Source organism: Hemiscyllium ocellatum, chromosome 19 (genome assembly GCF_020745735.1).
Source record: "Hemiscyllium ocellatum isolate sHemOce1 chromosome 19, sHemOce1.pat.X.cur, whole genome shotgun sequence".
In the NCBI taxonomy this organism is placed as follows: domain Eukaryota; kingdom Metazoa; phylum Chordata; class Chondrichthyes; order Orectolobiformes; family Hemiscylliidae; genus Hemiscyllium; species Hemiscyllium ocellatum.
The window spans coordinates 31,751,039-31,772,599 of record NC_083419.1 but is presented as its reverse complement, the minus strand read 5'-3'; the positions used below and the strand labels follow the sequence as shown (position 1 = coordinate 31,772,599).

The 21,561-nt window shown below is 37.3% G+C and overlaps 1 protein-coding gene across 13 annotated transcripts in view; it reads left to right on the top strand.

Moving 5' to 3' along the window:
- The window catches only part of LOC132824688 (suppressor of tumorigenicity 7 protein homolog), a 200,637-nt gene that overhangs the window by 121,207 nt on the left and 57,869 nt on the right, over window positions 1-21,561 (top strand). For 7 of the 13 annotated variants that reach the window (XM_060839342.1, XM_060839344.1, XM_060839341.1 and 4 more), the window contains 5 exons: window positions 2,075-2,234; window positions 11,103-11,157; window positions 11,702-11,829; window positions 18,273-18,348; window positions 18,592-18,669. In XM_060839342.1, coding sequence (XP_060695325.1) covers window positions 2,075-2,234; window positions 11,103-11,157; window positions 11,702-11,829; window positions 18,273-18,348; window positions 18,592-18,669 — 497 coding nt within the window. The remainder of the gene's footprint in view (window positions 1-2,074; window positions 2,235-11,102; window positions 11,158-11,701; window positions 11,830-18,272; window positions 18,349-18,591; window positions 18,670-21,561) is intronic. The other 6 variants (XM_060839353.1, XM_060839347.1, XM_060839346.1 and 3 more) reach the window with 3 other exon arrangements.

Genomic DNA, 21,561 nt, shown 5'->3' with positions numbered 1-21,561 from the left:
TTAAATTCCACCATCTGCTGTGGCAAGATTTAAACTCTGGTCCCCAGAATATGAACTGAGTTTCTGGATTATTAGTCGAACGATAACATCACTAGACCATTGCCTGTATCAGATAACACAAAAAGACAGAAATTGCTGAAAATTCTCAGAACTGAAGAAGGGTCACTGAACCCAAAACATTGTCTCTGATTTCTCTCCTCTCCACAGATGCTGGCAAACCTGAGCTTTTCCAGCAATTTCTGTTTCTGTTTCAGATTTCCAGCATTCGCAGTTCTTTCGGTTTTTATGTATTATATAACTTCCTTCACAACTTTAGCACATATCCTAGTGTTTCACATAATTTTGAAGTATGATTCAAATTGTAAATTAAGGAAATGCAGGTTTCAATTTGTGCACATAGAATGCACAAGAATCACTGGGATCAATAGCCAAATAGTCTGAAATGGTGGAGTTTGTTGAAAAATGAATATTGACTGGACTCATAGAATCTTAGAGTCCTTGCAGTGTAGAACGAGGCCATTCAGCCCATCTAATCCACACCAACCCTTTGACAAGCATCCCATTCCAACCGAGCCTGCACCCTATCTCCATAACCTTGCATTTCCCCATGATTAATTCGCTTAGCCTGCACATTCCTAGACGCTACAGGATAATTTAGCATGGTCAGTCCACTTAATCTGCATGTCTTTGGCGTGTGGGAGGAACCCGGAGCATCCGGCAGAAATGCATGCAGGTATGGGAAGAATGCACAAACTCCACACAGATAGTTGCCCCAAGGTGGAATCAAACCTATCAAATCCCAGTAACTCCTAACTCTTAAGAGAAATGACAGGTGCAGAGAGAAGTATGTTGTGTTTCTTGAGATAACGTTGTCTACAACAAATTAACTCTGAACTGGATCTAAGCAGTTCTGAATTTTGCAGCTGTTTCTGACTGTTCAGAAGGTAGCTTACTTAGCTTTAACCAAATTATTGTATGTAATATATATGCTGTTAGTGATTTGCAAATCATTGGTGTGAAATTAATGTCTGTATTGTAACAATCCTTCTTCATATTTCCATTCGATGCCCTGCCCACATCGTCCCCTGCCATTTGTCTCATTCCATATCCATCCCACCTTTTCATTCCTCTCTTAATATCCCATCTTCTTCCCTATACCACCCCCTTATGTCATCTCTCTTCACTATTCCATCCTATCCTCATTTTGCATTTCTGCTGGTTTCTCTCCTTCCAGTTTTGTGACACACCTCTCTTTCCCTCCCATATTGTTCCAAACTCCCTTGCCTGTCATCCTCCTATGCCGCTTAACTCTCCAAGATCATTTCCACCACTCGCTTGCTGTGCCCCTTCTGTACCTTGCATCTCTCTGTCCCCTGTTAAACCTGTTTTGTGCACAGTGGGTGAGAATACTGAGAAGCGCAATGTGGCTGATATAGAACCGGGGCCATGGAACAGCAGGAAGTGGTGTCCAGTAGCCAAGCCAGAGAGCAGTGAGATCTGGTGTTCAGGGTGCAATAACGAAGGCCATGATTGCTCAGTGCCAAGGTCTAGTAATTGAGGCCGGGAAGTGACCAGACCGAGAGTTCAGTAACTGGGCCTGGGGGTATCCAATAATCGAGGCACATGCATAAACTGCTCCCATTGTATCATTAACCATTGAAAAAGTGCAGAGAAAATATGGATCTTAACAAGCAGTCATTGAGTTGAATAGCTGAAATGCATCTAAAGGGATTCTCATGGAACTGTGCGGTTGAATGTCTGTTTCCTTGCTGTAAATGCTGTGTAATTCTTTAAAAATATTAAACCTATTCATTCAAGTTGAATTTATTGTAGTTGACGTGACTTCATGGATACCAAAGCTCATGCAAGGGCAGCAGAAGGAATTGGAACCTCTTACCATGTCTTTTATCTTTGAATAAATTTATAGGGAATGCCACATTAAATTTATCGTGAGCATGACTTTTCATGCTAAAAAGTTGTTTTACACTTGGCTTGTGTGTTTACATTTCAGGTACAATCTTAAAAGTTGTGCCAGATTTTCAGATTTAATCATAACATTATTTTTTTTTCACAGATATTTGAGTGGTGGTATTTTCGAAAATATGGAACATCATTTATTGAGCAGGTATCAGTCAGCCACTTACGACCCTTGCTTGGTGGGGTGGACAACACTGCCCCCAGTAACTCCACCTCCAATAATGGAGAGACTGATTCCAACAGACAAAGTGTATCAGGTAACAGCAGCACCATGTTCGGCAAAAATTGCCATTCTTTAAGAATGTTCCTTGCTTAATTTTAAAATGATTTGTGTAAATCCTGTGTCTCATAACACTTCAGGTCAAATATTTTTCTCAGTAAAAAGAGCCTGTTAGCTCTTATATTGAAACAGAATTCTATGCATAAGGCTGAAGCATGTTGTAGTTGTGAAACGTGGTCATACAGTTGCATCTAATTCACTATATTGTCATCTTTTTCAGGCATTATATTGTCTTCCCCAGAATCTCCTGCTTCTAGAAGTCTCTTATTATCATTCTCTTTGTTTTTGCATCCTCTCCAACTCATATAATCTATCTCCCTAATGCTTATGGTCCACTTTTTGTCCACTGTAGTGATTGTAATGAGGTCAGCAAAGGGACCTCACAAAATGAGTTTCCTGACTGGGGGTATTAATCTGGTTCTGAGGGATCCAGATTAGTGTCAAGGGCTCGCCAAGTGTAAATAAAGGGTGATCTACCAATAGGATACCGGCCTCTGTGTAGTTATTTCATCCACCATCATTTATCTTTGAAATGGTTCCCTGTAAACATGTAAGCTGTTGAGTGCTGGTCTGAGGCAATGTAATATTTACGGAGAATTAACAGGCAGGCAAGTGAATTGAAAACATTAATTTAAGGTAGCTGAGCTGATGTTAAAGATGCTTACAGAATTTAGGGTGTATTTGTAACCAGAATGTTATCCTAAGTGAGTAGAATGCAAGCCCAGTGGGCTGATACTGACTCATTGCTGATCACCAAAGTGCTGAATACCAGAGTGCTGATGTCTTAGTATTTTGACTGTTTTCCCTTTCTCACAGTTTCTCTGAGTTTGATAAATTTAGCATGGGTAGATTTTATGGAAGACTTTTAGATATTACACTAATGTGACAAAACTACGACTTTAAAGGATGTATTTTGTCCTTTTTATGAAGAAAGGTTGAGAAAGAGTAGAGAGCAGTCTGCTCGAAGCCAATAGAGTAAACAGCTTGTGAGGCCTTGGGTATTTCTTAAAGTTGGAACAATAGAAGCAGCCTTGGGTGGGGATTAGTTCACCCAGAGCCAGGATATTTAGTTTTAGCTTTCTGCAATTGCTGGGATCTTAAAGGTGTATATGGAATTTCTTATTCCTCTCTCTGTTCCAGCTAAAAGCTGGGGTTCTGTTGGTCCTGCTCTAATTGCATGTGACTCAATCTATCTTACTGAACTTGCCTTTGCCAATGGTGTGTTTATGGGATGCTATTATATTGGATAGTTAATTAGTAGCAATTAATGTATATAGTATTTTGTTAAGTTTTCAATGCAGTTATAGTAAAGTCAATTCTTTTCATTATGTTTATTTTGTCTATATTTTAATTGTAATGTTTTGAATAAAGTGTATTTTGTTTCAAGCCTGGTAGTTTAACCAATCAAATTGCATTCGAAAAATGACACCTTACACTTATTTTTAAAATAAAAAAAGTTAGGTCTAGACTGTCTTCTTAATATATTTTGAGGGGGTTTGGGCTGGTCCATAACACTAATCCTGAAATGTTGTTGCAACTATGAGGGCAGATTGTAGATTTGCACAATTGATCAGTCTGAAGGGTTTACTAAAGGAATGATTCATGAATGAACAAAAAGTGGTGGGATAAAGTCAGAAAATTCCTGAAACAGAATCTTAAAGAAGTGAATTGGAAACTCATTGCTTTGTTTTTATGTTCTAAAAACCTGTTAAACTTCTGCAGTATTATTTCATGGGGGTTTCACACATTCACATAAAATTTATCCATTGTAAAATAAAAGAATTTGATATGAATGCTTTAAATGTTTAACATAATATCAACATTTTCAGGTAAAGTCTCTCAGACATTAAGTAGCAAGAACACTAGTCACTGGTGTGATACCTTGTAGGAAGTCAGAATACTGGATAATAGAATTATAATTTCAATAAGAGCCTTTTCATTGCAATATGATCAGGAGTACCATATATTTATATATAACTTCACGATACTGTTGTGTTTTTTACATATTTAGAGGTAAGAATTTTACGATATATAAAAGTGAAGAACTTATTTTGCAAATCCACACTGGCTTTCCTTGATATAAAGAGGAAATGAACATCAACAATTCCTTTAGTTCCTCCTCTTTCCTTTTAAAGCCTGATCAATAGGGAAGCATTTGTATGATAGCAGTTAAATCTCAATAATGGAAGTGCTGTCAACGTCGACCTTTGCCTTTTAATCCTCTGCAGACGTGAATACAGTCTAGGAGAAACAGCACGTATATTGCAGATGTTGGGTTATGTCCTGTTTTGCTGTCCTGAAAGTCATTAGTGACAAATATTAGAAGAGTATTTATCTGGTGAAGTCCTGACTGCAAGGCAGGTGTTTAACACATTTTGAAAGTAGCACCAGAATGCTTATACTTTAACTAATTTAGTAATTAAGCTAATATAGCAGACTCCCTACCAAACTAGTTTTGGAAATCTACTAAGTGTCACAAGAGGATTATGAAAGAGAAGTGTTATGTCGACACTCTGCCATTGCTAATGGTGAATCTGATATATTATTTACTTTGCAGTGTAGACCCGATTTATCAATAAATATAGTAATCTTTCATAGGCTAATGCTGCGTTAATGAAATGTTCATATTTCTAGACAGTGGTAAATTGCTGCAAATTCCTGTTGGAAGTGTAATTTTACCTGATATCGTTGATAAATAAAGCAATACATCTTGCTTTTGGGCCCTTTCACTTTATGAATTCCAGTATGAACAGATTTATACAGTTTAATTTGGGATAATGAAAGCTAGGTTTATTGTGACACTGCAAGTTAATTCAATAATCAGGGTCATTTACATAGCAGTCTTCTGACAAAAGTGAAGTCAGCAAAACTGTCCTGAACATGGTGCTTTAATAGTCATAGCTGCTTCTTTAAGTGGCAGCAATGATTTAAATGTTGATCACATTTAATCTTCTAAATTCAAATTTGTTTGCAACTATAATGAAAGAAAAAATTACTTAAATGATTTCAATGAAGATTATAAGTGGTTGTTTTTAATGCCTTAGGTGCTTACATTAAATAGTAATTGAAAATGAGGGCTGGCTACTTAAGATAGTAATTTCAGACCTAATTTTAATGTGTCTGGTATGTGTTATCTGTGAAACAGTGAATGTGCAAGCCCAGAGTAGTAAATTAGTTTTTCTGTGCTGCAATTGTTAAGAGTTTATCCTTGAAGTTCAAGTTCTGTTAATGATAAGACAGTTGATTGTGAGATTGTAAAAAGCTAATTTTCTTGAACAATTGATGTCAACTCAGCAGTCAGCCGCTGCATTTTTTTAACTTGCAGCCCTTGAGCCAGAATTCAATGTCCCTTTTTTTCCTCAATCTTTATCCACACACCCTCTTTATGTTGGAGTGTATTGGAGATGTGTGTGCTTTCTCCCCATTATCAGCATTATTCCATCTCCATTTTAAGCAAAGTGCAAATGAATAAGACAGTTTCAGGAGATCATGAGATCAAACAGCCTTCACTTGGCTTTGCTTTCTTAGTAAGGCTGTCGGTCAATATTGATCAGGGAAAGGAATATTCATTCTATACCTCTTATCCAGCATGATGCTTGGCAATAAAAATTAAGTCATTTAAAAAAAAACTAGATTAGACTAGAGGAGTGAATTTTCCTCAGTATTTCCTCCGTCATTTGCTGGAGCTTCATCACTAGGGTGGCTGACACATCTTGGAACTTGTGTAAATGGTTTATATTGCTGTCTTGTCAGTTATATTGTTATGGTTTGTTCATGTCATTGTTAGGGATCAGTGTGATGAAAGACGTGTAAAATAGATTTTCATAGATGGAATATGGATTTCTTTAAATAAATTTAAGTTAATGCCTGGAAGGTGATTTCTTTTTAATAGTCAGGACGTTATTCTGAAACGTTGTTCTAAACGTACTAATTCAAAGCAGAAGCTTAGGAGAAGCCCTGAACTGTTAATGGAACAGACATTTGTACTTTTCTGTTTATGACAAGCAATGTAAACACATTTAATGATGAGTTTTATTTTCAGTTTAGTTCAGAAAATACTAGAATTGAAGTTGAGAAAAATTCACAGTAGAGTTCAGAATCAAGTTTTTACTTCCTCTTCCAGCATGGTTTAGGTCAGTTTCATTCGAATTAATGAAAGATTTACGCCGTCAGCCTTAGTGAGGAATCATAACATATCTTATCAGTTCAAGTGAAAACACTGGAAGGAGTCAATTAAGTAGAATTTTTAAGAGAAAAGATAGGAGTAATATTTTCTCTCGACTTGGGTCTTATCTGATGATTTTACGAAATGAGTTGCAAGTTTGTTTCAATAGTTGTGTTAAGATTTTATTAACTGCAATATATCTATATAATTCATTTTCTCTTTTATATAATAAAGATACATTCCATTGTTAAAGAACATCTGCATCCTTATCTGAATATGTTTCAGTGACCAACCACCATGTTAACTAACCAAAAAAACGCATATAATCTGTCAAACCAGGTTTCATTCTTGGATTTGCCCTATCCAATAGTACCATCAGCTGGGATCATAACAGAAGAGATAAGAGTGGTGGGTGGTAATCTTTGAGCACCACTAAATAAGGGATGGTGGATCAGAGGTAGGGAGGGGCGATTTTAAATGACAGTTGTAAGATTGAGCACATCATAAACACTGCATCTAGATCATTGCATTCAGATTAAATCAATAGTCAGATTTATTTTACAGGATTATTGTGCAGATGCTAGAAAACATCTGGTTAATAATGATGTAATTATTTAGGAAACAAATGTAATATCATCTTCATAGCAATTTTTACATTACCCGATAGAGTGCAAAAGGTTTGGAGGAAGTGGTCTTCAGTAGAATACCTTATGTAATGTGATGTGAGTGAGGCAGTACTGCTCAACACATTGAGGCCTGTATTTCAGATTGATTCAGATGAAACAAAATGGTAACTATTAGGAAATGTCTGCATTAAATCACATCCCAGAGGCTTCTAAACATGAGCCGTCAATCAGATGAGATCAAACAGATACAACAAAATGCCATGATCCTGAAGGCAAGAAGGGTGATTGCACACGTGAATCCCGCTACCTTCTATCTTCTGGTAGAATTGGGTTCTGATGGACCTTCTCAACCCAACACCAATTGTGGCTCTTAATTAGGCAATTAAAGACCACGCAAGAACCTTAGCCCACTGCTGCTAGGTTAACCCAACAACACGCAATCCCGTCACTATATGGAATTGACAATAGCTGCTACTCTGCAGGTAACTTGTCACTTTGTGGGAACGTGGTTTCTCTCGATCAAAGTCAATCAGTGCCTGATTGAGTGTCCAAACATGAGGAGAGGGTGCCCTTTAGGATTCAACCTTGTTTCTTTTCCTGCTACTCCAACCTGAGAAACCACCATCCACCCCACATAACTTATTTCTCCAGGGTCCCCCCCAACCTCCTGGAACTCCAAGGGTATTTTTCTACCTTCTTCAGTTCTGATGAAGAAGGGTCAGTGGACCTTTTCTCTCTGCAGATGTTGCCAGACCCACTGAATGTTTCCAGCAATTTCTGATTTTGTATTTTTTTACCAGGAGCCATGACCACCTAATGTGCAACTGAGCATAAGAGCGGCCATCCTGTGATTGGCCAACAGCTCTCACTGGGTGGGACTCCCACCCTTGGAGTCTTGAGCCAGGCAAAAGCGTATCAGTGGCTTAATTGGTGTGTGCATTGATGGGCAAGTGAGTGCAGGTACATCACTGGCTCTCCAGCCGTCTAGTTAAACCTCTAATAGCACATCAAGATTTTGCTCATTGTGTGGCTTTGTGTATTGTTATGATGCTGAGATCGAACCTCTCTGTTAATTAAACCAAACCCCCAGAAAAGCTTGCCTTACCTCGTAATCTGTTAAAACATTACTGACAGAGAAGTCCCAAATTCGACTATTTAAAGAAAAATAACAATTTATTTTCTTAACTCTAAAAGTGAACACTAAACAACAATTCACAAATCCAAGCCCCCCTTTTCTTACCAATTACTATCTGACTCCAACTCTATGCACACTATGCTATTCCACATTAAACATTACATTAACTTAATCTCAGGACCATGCAGTCTCTGTCTTCTACACTGTCTAGAGTCTTCCGGCTGGCGATCTCCCTGGATTATTGTATTTTTTTTACTGCGAGTAGGTTTTACATGAAAAATTACCTTTGATAGAGAGAGTTTTCTAATTTCTTTGCGAGCAAGATGTTAGATGGGCAGCTAGCTCTCCGGCTGTATCACAGGTACTCGGCTGATCAGTGGCAGTTGCATTTTGATCAATTTTCAAAATGCCCGCGTGTTTTATATCCCTATAACACATTAATTTCCCATAATTTGATTGGTTTCCAGGTGTCAAAACAATAAATTCAAACTCCATTGGGTTTTAGTTTCCTGGGCAAAATTTAAGCTGATTAGTTAAGTTTGAATTGTTGTCAAAACAACAATCAAAACTCAGGTATCCATTTAACAGCCGTTTGCTGTATGTTTCTATTTTGGAACAGCTCGTCTCCCAGCCTTTCCATTCGGACAGCTGAGTCTGCACTTCAAGTTTACTTCATACAGAGGAGCCTCGATTATCTAGCATTATATTGGATTATCCAATATAATCTGCATATTGGATTGCAAGGTCCCGATGCTCGGCTAAACTATGTTATACGGCATTTGATTTTTTGGAATTCGATTAACCAAACAAAATACTAACCACCCATGTAATTCAGATAATCGAGGTTCCTCTGTACAATAATCACTTAAGTGATAGGAGTTCATATCTCAAGTAAAGATTATGTATTTAACTAAAACAAATGTAATTAGATTACCACCCAGCCAAAACCTAAGAATCCTTGATCAGCTATAGATCAAAGCAATCTATTGGATTCTTGTAAACAGTTAGATTCCAACTTGTAAAGAAAGGGAATTTCCACTGTAGCTATTTCCTGTATAAACCTGTATAAAAATGTCAAAAGCTGGTTTTATTTGCAATGATCTTTGAAAGTCAGATGTAGATTTCTTTTCAGAATGTAACTTTGAGGAATCCACAAGGAATAGGCCATGTGTATTTTCCTATCTTCTTCTATCCCTTTCTCATGGGGTTGATCTTGCGCGCTTTGACCAGTAGAAGATACTGTGAGCTGGGTGATTACATTTTATTTTTTACTTCATACAATTTATCTTTTACCGTGAGAAATTTGTGGTCTCCTCAGCACTTCTGCACAGAAACAGAGTTGACATCAGCAGCTCAACAACTATAGGATTAAAGGAGTGTGCAATTGAAAAACCACCACGGATAACTTTCTCCCCTCCCCCTTTTCTTGCTTGCCTGGCATTGTACACCAACTATGGGAGAGATGTTAAAACAAAATACCGTAGATGCTGAAAATCTTAAAACAAACACAGAAAATGTTGAAAAATCTCAGCATGTATGGCAACATCTGTGGAGAGAGAAACAGAGTTAATGTTCTGTATCACTCAGGGAGATACTCCCAGAAATTCTGCACTGTCATTTCTGAATTGGCTTCTAAGATGCACACTCCCTCTGAAGAGTGCAGCCATGACTTGATCTTATGCTGTTTCACAATAACAGAACTGTGAATGAGTACAAGTGTGGATTTGCAGACCAAGTGGTAGATCTCATGACATGTATTTTTGTGATTTTTCTGAAAGTTAATAGATAGAATTTTATCGGCCTTGCTAGGGCATCAGTAAAACTCTTTTTTTTCTCTAAAGAGTGTAGACGCAATTCATTCAGCTTCCCATCATCGGAAATATTCTGATAGAGTCAGAGGGCTCAGGGGCCATCTTTGTAAACTTTCACTGTCCTGCCTCCAATATAAATATTTCCTCCTGAAGATTTGGAAAGCTGAGCACAGTATTCCAGGTGTTGTCTCATGAAGCCCTATACAAGTAAAGCAAGACTTCTTTATTCTTGCTGTTAATCCCCATATAATTGAGGTCATTATAATAGAACTCAGTTGGTGACATTACTGCAAGTGGCAACACAGAACCTGGGACCTTTTGCATTCTCATTTAATTAAAACCTTAAATGCAGGTATGAAATCAAACAAGTTGCTAACATTCCAGCCATAACTAAATTTGCTGATTTGCATCTTTTACAATATGACTTAATTTCACTCATCTCAGCTCATTTGTTTGCTTATATATAGACTTGACTGCTCTGACACACTCCTATTGACCTCTACCCTCTACCATCCATCAACTTGAGGTCATTCCAAAACTCTGCTGTGTCTGTCCTATGTTGCAGCTTGTCCAGATCCCCTATCAGCCCTGCACTTAACTGCTCCTGATCAAGCAACGTCTTGCTTTCAAAATTCATATCCTTGTTTTCACATCCCTTTATGGCTTTGCCTCTCCTGATTTATATTATCTCCTCACGATCGAGATATCAGTGTTCCTCAATTTCTAACTCTGTTGCATTACCATTTTTAATTGCTCCTCCATTGTTGGATGTGCCTTCATTTGTCTAGGTCCTAAGCTGTGGAATTCCCTCTTCATTCTTCTCTGCTTCTATACCTGGCTTTTCTCACATAAGGCACTTCTTAGAAAGTAGCCTTTTGATCAAGCTTTCGACCATCTCATCTAATATATTTTTATGTGGCTAGGTGTCAGGACTTTTAAAACTCTTTCATTATGTTAAAGGCGCTATATAAATCTATGTTTCATCACTGGAAATTGTGCAGTTGAGAGATTCTAAATGGGTTTTCTGTTTTATGCACAATAAGAATGTGTTATCTTCATTCCAGTGCAGTGTATAACAACAATGATTAGTTTCTGTTTTCACTGACAGAATGTAAGGTGTGGCGGAATCCGCTCAATTTATTTAGAGGAGCAGAATACAATCGGTGAGTAGTGCTGCATGCAGTGTTCGGTATCACAAATTGTGTGGAAGATTTTAATTTCGTGGGATATAGTTATTCACTTTAAGCACCACAAGTAACTTTGTCATATGTATATTACTAGAGGCAGCTGGAACCCTCACCTAGATTTAAAGTTGTTCAGATTTTGGCCGGAATATTTAATATTGCATAGAAATCTGTTTGTAATGTGTGCATTTGTATGGATGTAAATTGATTTGAGAAGTGCAATACAGACTAAAGCACTAACTTGGCAAATACTTCTTTATTTTACCCGAAGGAAAAAGTTGCACAGTTAACTTTATCTCCTCCATTTATTTTCTTTTTCTGATGATACAGCATTTTGGATGAAAATCTTTCATTCTCAAGAAAAGGAAGAATAACTGAGCTTTCAGATTTGAGCTATTCTATGCACTATGTGGTTAATTTGAAATGTTGTTCTCTGAAGCAACAGCTTTATCTCCTCTTGGCTCCAATATAGAGATTATTTTGTTCACTGTTTCCTTTTTCACTTTGTTTTATTTTTCTGAAGGTATACATGGGTAACGGGAAGGGAGCCTCTGACATATTATGACATGAATCTTTCTGCACAAGATCATCAGACTTTCTTCACTTGTGAGACTGACCACTTACGGCCTGCAGACGCTAGTAAGAAGGACTGTAAGATCGAGCATTCAGACATTCGTGAATATTGTGTTCCTTGTTTACTGTTATTCTGTCTGATTTGTAATTCAGGATCAATTTTATAATCCCTAAAACTCCCATGGTTTCTGCTTAGCCATCGAAAATTAATCTTACTTTGCCTCTCATTTAATCTTTAAGAAGTACTGTATCCCAGAATTTTTAGAAATAGAAATTTTTTTTAAGAAAGGAATCATTTCCCTCAAGTAGATTGAATCATAATCCAGAGTGGAAAACCTTAATAAACCAGTTCTTTTCCTTATTGCCCTAACTGCTACCCTCAATGTAGACCTTGGAGCAAACCTGGCATATTGTTGAGTTGCACAGCTCAATGTAATACTAGTCTGTGCACTTACCAAATTGCCAACGGCAATGCTGTTTACAAATATTAATCTAATTCAAAATCAAGAGTAACACTGTGGAAGTGGGATAAAAATGTTACTTATTTCAATAAGGGAGTTAGAATTCATCTTTCTACAGTACATTTTGTTAAATTTATAACTGATCATTAAATGAGGTTAATTTGCACACAATAAAGAACTTAAATGCATAACTATATTGAGTGGTGGAACTCACCTACAAGATGCTATTGAGTTTTGCCTTCACAGAGGTAGCCATCTGAAGATCTAAGAGTTTATTTTGATGGAAGAGTAAATACAAGTCTTAAGTGGGTACTGTGCTGGTGAGAGCAGTTATTTAAAAGACTGGTTTTAGCAAAAGATTTTGGATCTTATTGCAATTAATATTTTGACCTTCCTTCAAATGCAAATCAGAAACCTGCAGCTCTATCCTCCCTTCAAGTTTCAATTAGAGACAATTATTTTGTCTCCACACATCAGTTTGACGGAAGGTGTGAAGTGCCTTGACTCTCACACAACAGGAGATTTCAGAATGGCTTTGGGAGCAAGAGAGAAGGCATACAGGATCCAGGAAGGAGCATTGGATGGCCTGGTTGTGTATGTGTGGAGGTGTAAGGGGTGGGAGGGGGGGGGAGAAGAGAGGAATGTCCTGGACCCATAGCAGGGTAAGAATCCATATAGTCCTTCTATCAGTCCCTTCTCTCCTGCCTAGCCTCTTGTCTACCATCTTTACTGCATGACAGGAAGTCCATCATAAGATGCTAAAAACTAAGCACTTCCTTTATTTCCTGGTGATGCTCATAAGATTGGGCAGTATAGAATTCAGTATTTTCAGGTTAAGTCCTCTAAATTTCCAGAAATGATCTTGTTAGAGTGTTTGTGGTGTCCTAGCAAAGACTGCAGAAAGTTCCCTGATATATTGCTGATATCTTCTTCAAGCATCTTCCACAAGTGAATAGTAAAATGTGATCTGTCTTTCAGGCAGTGCTTCATTGTCTATGGTAACTAGTTTATTCCCAGTCAGATAATTGGTATAAAGAGAAGGCAGTTGAGTCAAGGACTAGTCACCAAAATACCATGAAGTTAATGAGCTTAACAATCATTGGGCAGCAGTTCCTAATTCAAGTTCAGGTCTTTAATTGAGATGATGCCTTTCACAAAATGGAAGGCATGTTAGTGTCCAGAGTACCCGGGATAATCCCCCACCCAACAGCCTCTTGTCTCTCAAATCTTTGAAATCAGACAGAATTGTCCTGACCAATTAGAGTCAATGTGCCAGATGTAAATTTAAACAAAGCTTTGAGTTAACTGTATGTCTTCATCTAATTGATATCTTCTTATGGCAACACCTCTACCAATCAGAGTCTGCTTACTGACCAAACAATACAGTTTGCTTTTACAGTATAAAGATGTGGATCGCCTTACATTGGTATTCTTGTTAATTGTCATATGAGTGCAAGACAAAAAAGCTTTGACAAGATGTCTTTTTTTTTCTTTGACAATACTCAAATTCTGTACTACCAATTGACCAAATTCTACTGGAGTATGGAATTGGAATTTTTTTTTTGCTACCATTCTATCTACATTGATTCTTGTACAACTATAGCAAAATCTTACTACTCATTTGTGTTGGACGGTGATCTTGTTTCTCTGTGTGATAACTTTAAATAAATATTGTATTTATTGAACTGATCCATGTTATGCAATTTGATAATTCGCACATAAATAGTGTAAATGTCAGCAACTGCATTTCTGTTAACTGACTGGATGTAATAAACTCAGAATATTTCTCTGTCTATTTTACCAAACTACTTTTAATCAAAATAAAAGCCAAAGAGCTGCAGGTGCAGGAAATCAGAAAGAAAAACCGAAATTGCTGGAAAACCTCTGCAGATGTGGCAGCATCTGTGGAGAGAAAGCAGAGTTCACATTTCTAGTCCAGTGGTCCACAGAAGGTCCTGCCAGACCTGCAGTGATTTTCCAGCAATTTCTGTTTTTGTTTCTACTTTTAATCATAACTCATACTAAACGAATACATCCTTCCAAATTTGAAAAGATGTATATCACATAGCAGCATAAAAAAGAATACGGGGGGCTTAGAAAATCAGAAAAATAAAGCAAGTCAATGTTTTGAAAATGTTACTGTTTGCCTAGATTTCATGACCAGCAATGAAGTGGCAGTGCTCACTGCTGATTTCCAAGAAAACTGCCCACAAATGTCTCAATCTCTGTGATATGCATTATTCCTTTTCTGGTGTCAGTTTGAGTCAGGCACCAACTCAAAAAGTCCTCTTGCAATCGTGACATTATCAACTTGGATTAGCAGTAATTCACTTTAAAACTTCTTGACAGACAGCAAACCAGAAAATTAAAATGCATTGACTAACTTGTACTGTTAATTAACTTACACAAAGTGTGAAATAAATGATTGAGACATAACACAAGATTAAAGTAGAAGCTGAAATATCATAAATATGTGAAATATTTTTATCAAAATACAGATAGTTGACATTGCAGCAAATATAAAATTAGTTTTTCAGGATGTGTTAGCAGTAAGAAACTTAATACATCTTTAAAAATTCAGTTATTCAGTGCCATGTAGCTGTAAGTGTAGGAATAGAAGGATAGAGAGGAAGATTGCATGACTGGAGGGATAGTACCAGAGGGAAGGCTTTTGATTCCTGAGGCATTGGGACTGTTTATGTGGGGTGGGAGGTGAGGACACTACAATTTGGATGGGTTACATCTGAACAGAGAGAACCAACATCCTCGTGAGATGATCAGCTAATGCTACTCGGTCGGTTTTAAACTGGATTGGCAGGGGTATAAAATCCTGACAAGTAGTTCAGTGGAGACAGAAGCTGAGATGGAATTAGAAATTAAAGCGCAAACAAGTGAGTCTGAAAAGCAGAAGAAACATTGCTAGGTCAGAGAGAAGTGAGCTTACCAAGACAAAATGGAATGTATTCTAATGCAAGGAGGCTGCCACGTAAGATATATGACCTGCAAGCATAGATAGGCACATGGGAGTATGATATTATAGATATGACTGAGACTTGACTGAAACATTGGGAGCTCAGCATTCCTATTTACAGGGTATTGAAACGAGATAGAAAGGGAGATAAAAGAGGAGGTTGCAATAGTGATGAAGAAATCAAACAATGAGGAAGGACAGTTCATTGTAAGGATCATCAAATGAGGCCATAGGGGTTGGAATAAAATACACAAGCAGGATGAAAATGCTGTTGGCTTCCCTAAACAGTCAGGGAGAGATAGCGAATCAGACATGTAATCAAATTTTGCAGCAATGCAAGTATATTTAGGGCATTAATTATAGGGAATTTTAAGTACCCAGATATTAATTAGGATAGTTTTTGGATGCAAGATAGGAATGGAAAGTTCTGATAGGAGATTTTTTTTTTAGCCAGAACTTTGCTCACAAAAGGGGTGGTTCTGGAACTAATATTCAGAAATAAATGGGCAGATAGTAGACATATAACTAGGGGAGCATTTTGGATATAGTAACCATAACTCAACAGATCTAAAGTAGTTATGGAAAAGGGTAAGGATGGGCCAGGGATCAGAGCTCTGCTGGGGAATATCTAATTTTGCTTAAGGTAAGATACAGTTTAGCCCAAATGGACTGAGAGCTGCTACTTGTATCAGAGCAGTGAGAAATACTTAAGGAAGAAATAGCAAGAATTCAGGGTAAATTAATTCCTGTAAAGACAAAGAGTGGGATCAAAATTGAATGTCAAGAGACGTAAAGGCTATAATTAAGAAATAATATTATGACAAATATATAGGAGTTCAAGATGGAAGATTCCCTAATCGTGTGGGGGAGGGATCTTAAAAGGAAATTAAGAAAACAAAGCAAGTGCATGAGAAAGCATTGACAAGTCACGAAAGGGTTATTTAAATATATAAAATGCAAGAAAATAGCTATGGAAAAAAAAAGGCAATCTGTGTGTGGATCCAGGAGACCTAGGCACAATTCTCAGTGAATGCTTTGTGTCAGTCTTCATAATGGATGCAGATACAGATGTCAGGATTGTGAAATGTTAGAAGAAATTAACATAGAAAGAAGAGTTACTGATGGATTTAACAGCATTAAGATTGGATAAATCTTTAGGTTTAGGTAAATCAAAACCATCCTTAAAACCTAGTCTACTAATCATACCCTCGCTTTTTCATAAACCTTTGTGATTGCCTTTAGGCACTCCATAAATGAAGGATGCCACCACCATCTGCACCAAGCAACATCTCAGCTCCATAGCTTCCATCATGGCCTAAAGTCATTCTTTAACACCCCCCACCTTATCATCTCACTTATCTCCTCTTCGTTTTCTTATCAATCAGAGTCTCTGGGATCACCAGTAAATCCAGCATTTGTTGATCATCATCAATTACTGATACACTGCTGTCTTGAATACAATTGTATGCATAGTCAGCCATTTCAAGGGCAAGTAACTGCATTTATGGTGATAGTCTCCAGACTTTTGGATTACTAGTCCAGCAAAATAACTGCCAAACTCTTCAAGACAATTCAAAACAGTTAGTGAGGCCACTTCTGAAGTATTGCATACAGTTCTGGTCACCCTGATATAGGAAAGATGTTATTAAACTGGAACAAATGCAGAAACATTTACTAGGATGTTACTGGTACTGAATGATTTGGGTTATAAAGAGAAGTGGAAGGCTGGGACTTTTTTTACCTGGAGCGTCGGAAGTTGAGAGGTGATGTTATAGAGGTTTATGAAATCGAGAGGTATAGCTAAGCCTTTTGAATAGCCAAAGTCTTTTCCTAAGGGTAGGGGACTCGAAAACTAGACAGCATCAGTTTAAGGTGAGAGAGTGGCATATATATGGAATGAACTGCCAGAGGAAGCAGTAGAGATGGGTACAGTTACGACATATAAAAAAACATTTAGACAGGTACATGAAGAGGGAGGACTTTTTGTGACATGATGTCTGCTTCCAGTGGGGTTCCACAGGGCTCAGTGATTGAACACTTGCTGTTTGTGGTCTACATTAAAGATGTGGACTTATATATAGTGGTCATGATCAAGAAATTCACAATGCCAAAAAAATTGGCAGGGTAATAAATAGCTCCAAGCAAAACTCAAGCTGAACACATTAGATATTGCTGAGTAAATGCCACTTTATAGCAGGGTTGATATCTCCTTCTATTACTTTGCTGCTAATGGGGAGAAATCTGAGAGAGTGGTGATTGCTGGCTTGGATCCTGTACTTTGATATATCATATAACTAAATGGCCTAAAATAGAAGCAGTTCTGTTGGAATTGCATTTATTAAATTGCTTAGTTTTATTTCTCTATTTTCTAAGTAAAGAAGCTGTACTTAGCGCCATCTTAGGTAAAAAGGTACCTATCAGTGAAGACGTATACATTTTTCACTGTATCTTTAGGTATATATGACAATAAAGCTAATTCAATTCAATTCAATTCAAACACAATCATGCTCATCTTTCAAATTGCTAACCGACGAGGCATTGCATTATTCTTTAGCAAGAGCTGAAGTTTTATATAGGAATTGTGGTGCTTGATTCAGTGAAATGCTGTGAACAGGGCAATGAAGCTAACCTAAAGGTTAATTTAGCCTTATTATTTGTGATTTTCATTTGCTGTGGCCCATATTATCATTTAGTATTCCATTGAATTAAAACTACCAAAGTTATTGTGTTAAAAATCACACAACACCAGGTTATAGTCCAACAGTGCATTTTATTTGCAACTACTAGTTTTCAAAGTGCTGCCTCTTCATCAAGTAGTAAGAGGCAGTGCTTCAAAAGCTAGTGCTACTAAGTAAACCTGTTGGACTATAACTTGGTGTTGTGTAATTTTTAACTTTGTCAACCTCAGTACAACACTGGCTCCTCATGAAAGTCATTTTGTTAGGTCAGCGCCACATTTGATGAAGTTCAGCTGGAACTTCTTTATAGATTAATGACAGAGAAAGGTGGGAAAGTTTTCAAATCCCAGAGATGAGTTCCATCTCGTAATTAATTTTGTTTTAAAAAATGTTATTGTTCTGTTTGAACAGTAATGCAGAAAGCTTGGAGAGAGAGGAACCCACAAGCAAGAATTTCAGCAGCACATGAAGCCTTAGAGTTAAATGAGTGAGTGACTTTTTTTGTATTCGGGCTCAATTCCCTTTTCACTTAATCTGTTCCAGCGATTCAGTGTGTATTCCTAACATGTCATTTCTACCTCGTATTTTTATACACTGTTTTTTTCTAAGCAATGTATTTTACAAATACCATAAGGGTGAGCGATTGTTTTATGCTGATGATCAACTTCTGTACAGTTTTATGTTTCCACTGTGTCTGTTCTGATCAGACCCCTGTCCACTTTTCATCCAGGGTATTTTACCATTGGCGTCCGCTGCTAGAGCCGCTGCAAGCAAAGAGAAGGACCCAAAATGGAATAAACTTCACAATGTATGTTCTTAAAAAAATCACCTGGGAGTGATTTCAAGGCTGTGATCTTAGCTCAAAAATAGGATGGGCTCTGCTCTTATGATTTGCAACATTATCTGAGTTACTCAAAGAAACAACGGCTCCTTAATCACTCCTCGGTGTCATTATTCCCTAATTCACTTTATTTACTTTGGCATCACATCAGCCTGTCTGAGACTTATACAATCTGGTACTATTATTTAATCCACTCAGTCTGATCCTGTTCTGCAGAGGCCTTTTGACATCATTGCAGTCACAGAAATATTTCAGTATTTGATTTCTCAGCTGCTCATCAACATGTGTACATTACAAATAACAGCAAGCAGCACCTGTTCGGCATGACAATGTGTTGCTGTGTGCAAGTGAAGAAGGAATTAACCTCTCTATGACTTGTTTGCGTAACCATTTCACTTGACTAGTCATTAAAACGTTCATTGACTATTGCAGTTGGCAGAGCCCTACTATTGAATATTACTCCGCTTGGTATTTCAAGTATTGCTGATATCCTGCAATGTGTCAGTATGCATATAATGGGCCGAATGGCCTTCTACTGCACCGTAACGATACTGTGATTCTGTTTTATTCTAGGATCAAACATTCCACTGTCAAGGTAGATAGTTCTTTCCCATTTAAATGACCACTTAGCATTCTTCAGGTGTGAACTTGTACGGTTAAACCTGTTTTTTTTTAATTGGAGTTGGAGCCAAAGCAAAAGGGAAATCTCGCCCTGAGTTAACTGGAGATCCAACAGAGCATTTGATTTCATATTTATCACATTTCCAAGCAAAACAGCCACTTACAAAGCTTTCAGAAAACTTAGCTATAATATTTTTAGCTTCAATTGCACTTACTCCTTTCTAATCTTTTAGACTTGTGACTTGGTAAACAGGGTGAATTGTCACTGTATTTTGATTCTTAAACAGTAACTCTTAACAATTTTCCTGGATCTGAATACTTTTGTCATCGTTTTTTGAAGAGAAAATTTAGCTTCATTGTTCCATATACCTTGTATATCTGTATTTAATTTTATATAAAATGATATACCATATATTTTCTTCACTGTCATCCTAATTACCCTTTTATGTAACTCACAATGTCTCTGTTGCACTTGGGATTCATTTTATAAGAATTACAAATATTCTCAAATTAAATTAGAGAATTTATCAGAGTTACTGTAATCTTGTGGTTATGGTACTAAGTTAACAGCTTAGAAAACATGAATTCAAATCCCACCATGAGAGGTCATGATGTGTATTCTGTAAACTTTGGTGATTTTGGGGATGCTGGTTCATGTCGATGGCTAGTTCAGATTAATGCCAGCAATAAGGGTTTGATTTTACTTTGCTGAAGTAAACTTGGAAATTGCCTCCCCATCCTGTTTCTGAGAGTGGAACATAGTGGCAAACCAAGCCCTGTCAAAAAGCCACCGAGGAATGACCTCAAGATGAGGCAAGAGCAGAAAATTAGCTAAACACCTGCCTTTGGGCAGGGCACATGAATAAACAAACTAGGAAACCAATCGTTAAAAGTTATGAAAATTCAGCCAATGCCCTTCAGAGAGGGAACCTGAAATTTCTGTCCAGTGTGGTTTGTCCTAAACTATGACGCATTCTGATGTGATCTGCACAGAGTATTCAGAGTGACCAGGCATTCTTATGAATGCAGTTTGCCAGCACTGCAGCTCTTCTGGAAACAAATAATTATATTTTAAAAATAATTCTTGAGGAATTTAGCCACTGTTTAGACGGGCTTAATTGAATCACTGCACTCCTAACTGTACTATAAATTGCTTTTAACTCTTTCTTTTCCTGTAAGGAATATACTTTTCACTTGTGCTATGATATTGTTTTGCCTAAGCAGGATTTGTTAAGCTCTTGAAATTGCAGGTATTCAGACTAAAGCCTAGATTGACCGATACATGATGATATGTGCATAATGAGTCTGTATCAACAATTTTTTGGTCTCCATTTTTATGGAAGGATTAAATTGGAGTCAATACAGTAGAGGTTCACCAGCTTGTTTCCTGCAATGAAAGGCTGAGTAAATTGGGCTTATCATCTTTGGGTTTAAAAGAAAAGGTGACCTTGTTAAAACATATAAGAAGGGACCTGACAGGATGAACACTGAAACATTGTTTTTTTTTTCTTTTACTATCTCTTATGTTGTTGTGATTTTGGAATAACTATAGTTTTTTTTTAAATACACACACATAATAATGAATATCATATACCTTATTCAGCATGTAGTTATGAGCCAAGATGAAGATAATCAATTTGTTCAACAATCAATCTGAATTCTGAAACCTTTCATTATTGCAACAGGCAGTTTTATATATAGTACTTCCAAATCTAACCAATTTGAATTGCTTTATTTCATGGTTCTGGCCAGTGTACACTAGGGACAAGCTTTCATAAGCCTGCATCAAGCAAAACCTCAGGCCTAAAATGCCATGGGTATTTTGAGTTTATCCTTCCTTTAGGAAGCTGATGATGTTTGATTGGCTGAAGTTCTGTGAATGCGGTATGGCTCTCACTACTTTGTCCAAGTAGCTGTGAGTTTGTCGACAGTGTCAGCAAGCTGTGCAATAGGAAGGGAAATTTCAGGCATGTACGTCGCTGGAAGTGCCTCATTCTTGACAGTTTTGGTATTTTCCAACAATTGGACTGGATAATTGTCCAGAATGGGAGTTGTACTTGTTCTTTGCCTTTTTCACTCGGTGAGGACAGAGGCTTTTTCTAGCTGACCAATGACTGCATTTTATTAGCGGCTAACTCAGCATACATTTGGAGTGGAAATTGACAGATTTTGGCCATACGTTGTTTTAAAAAAAAACAAATTTAAAGACAGATGCATTCAAGTAAAAGCAAAGTACTG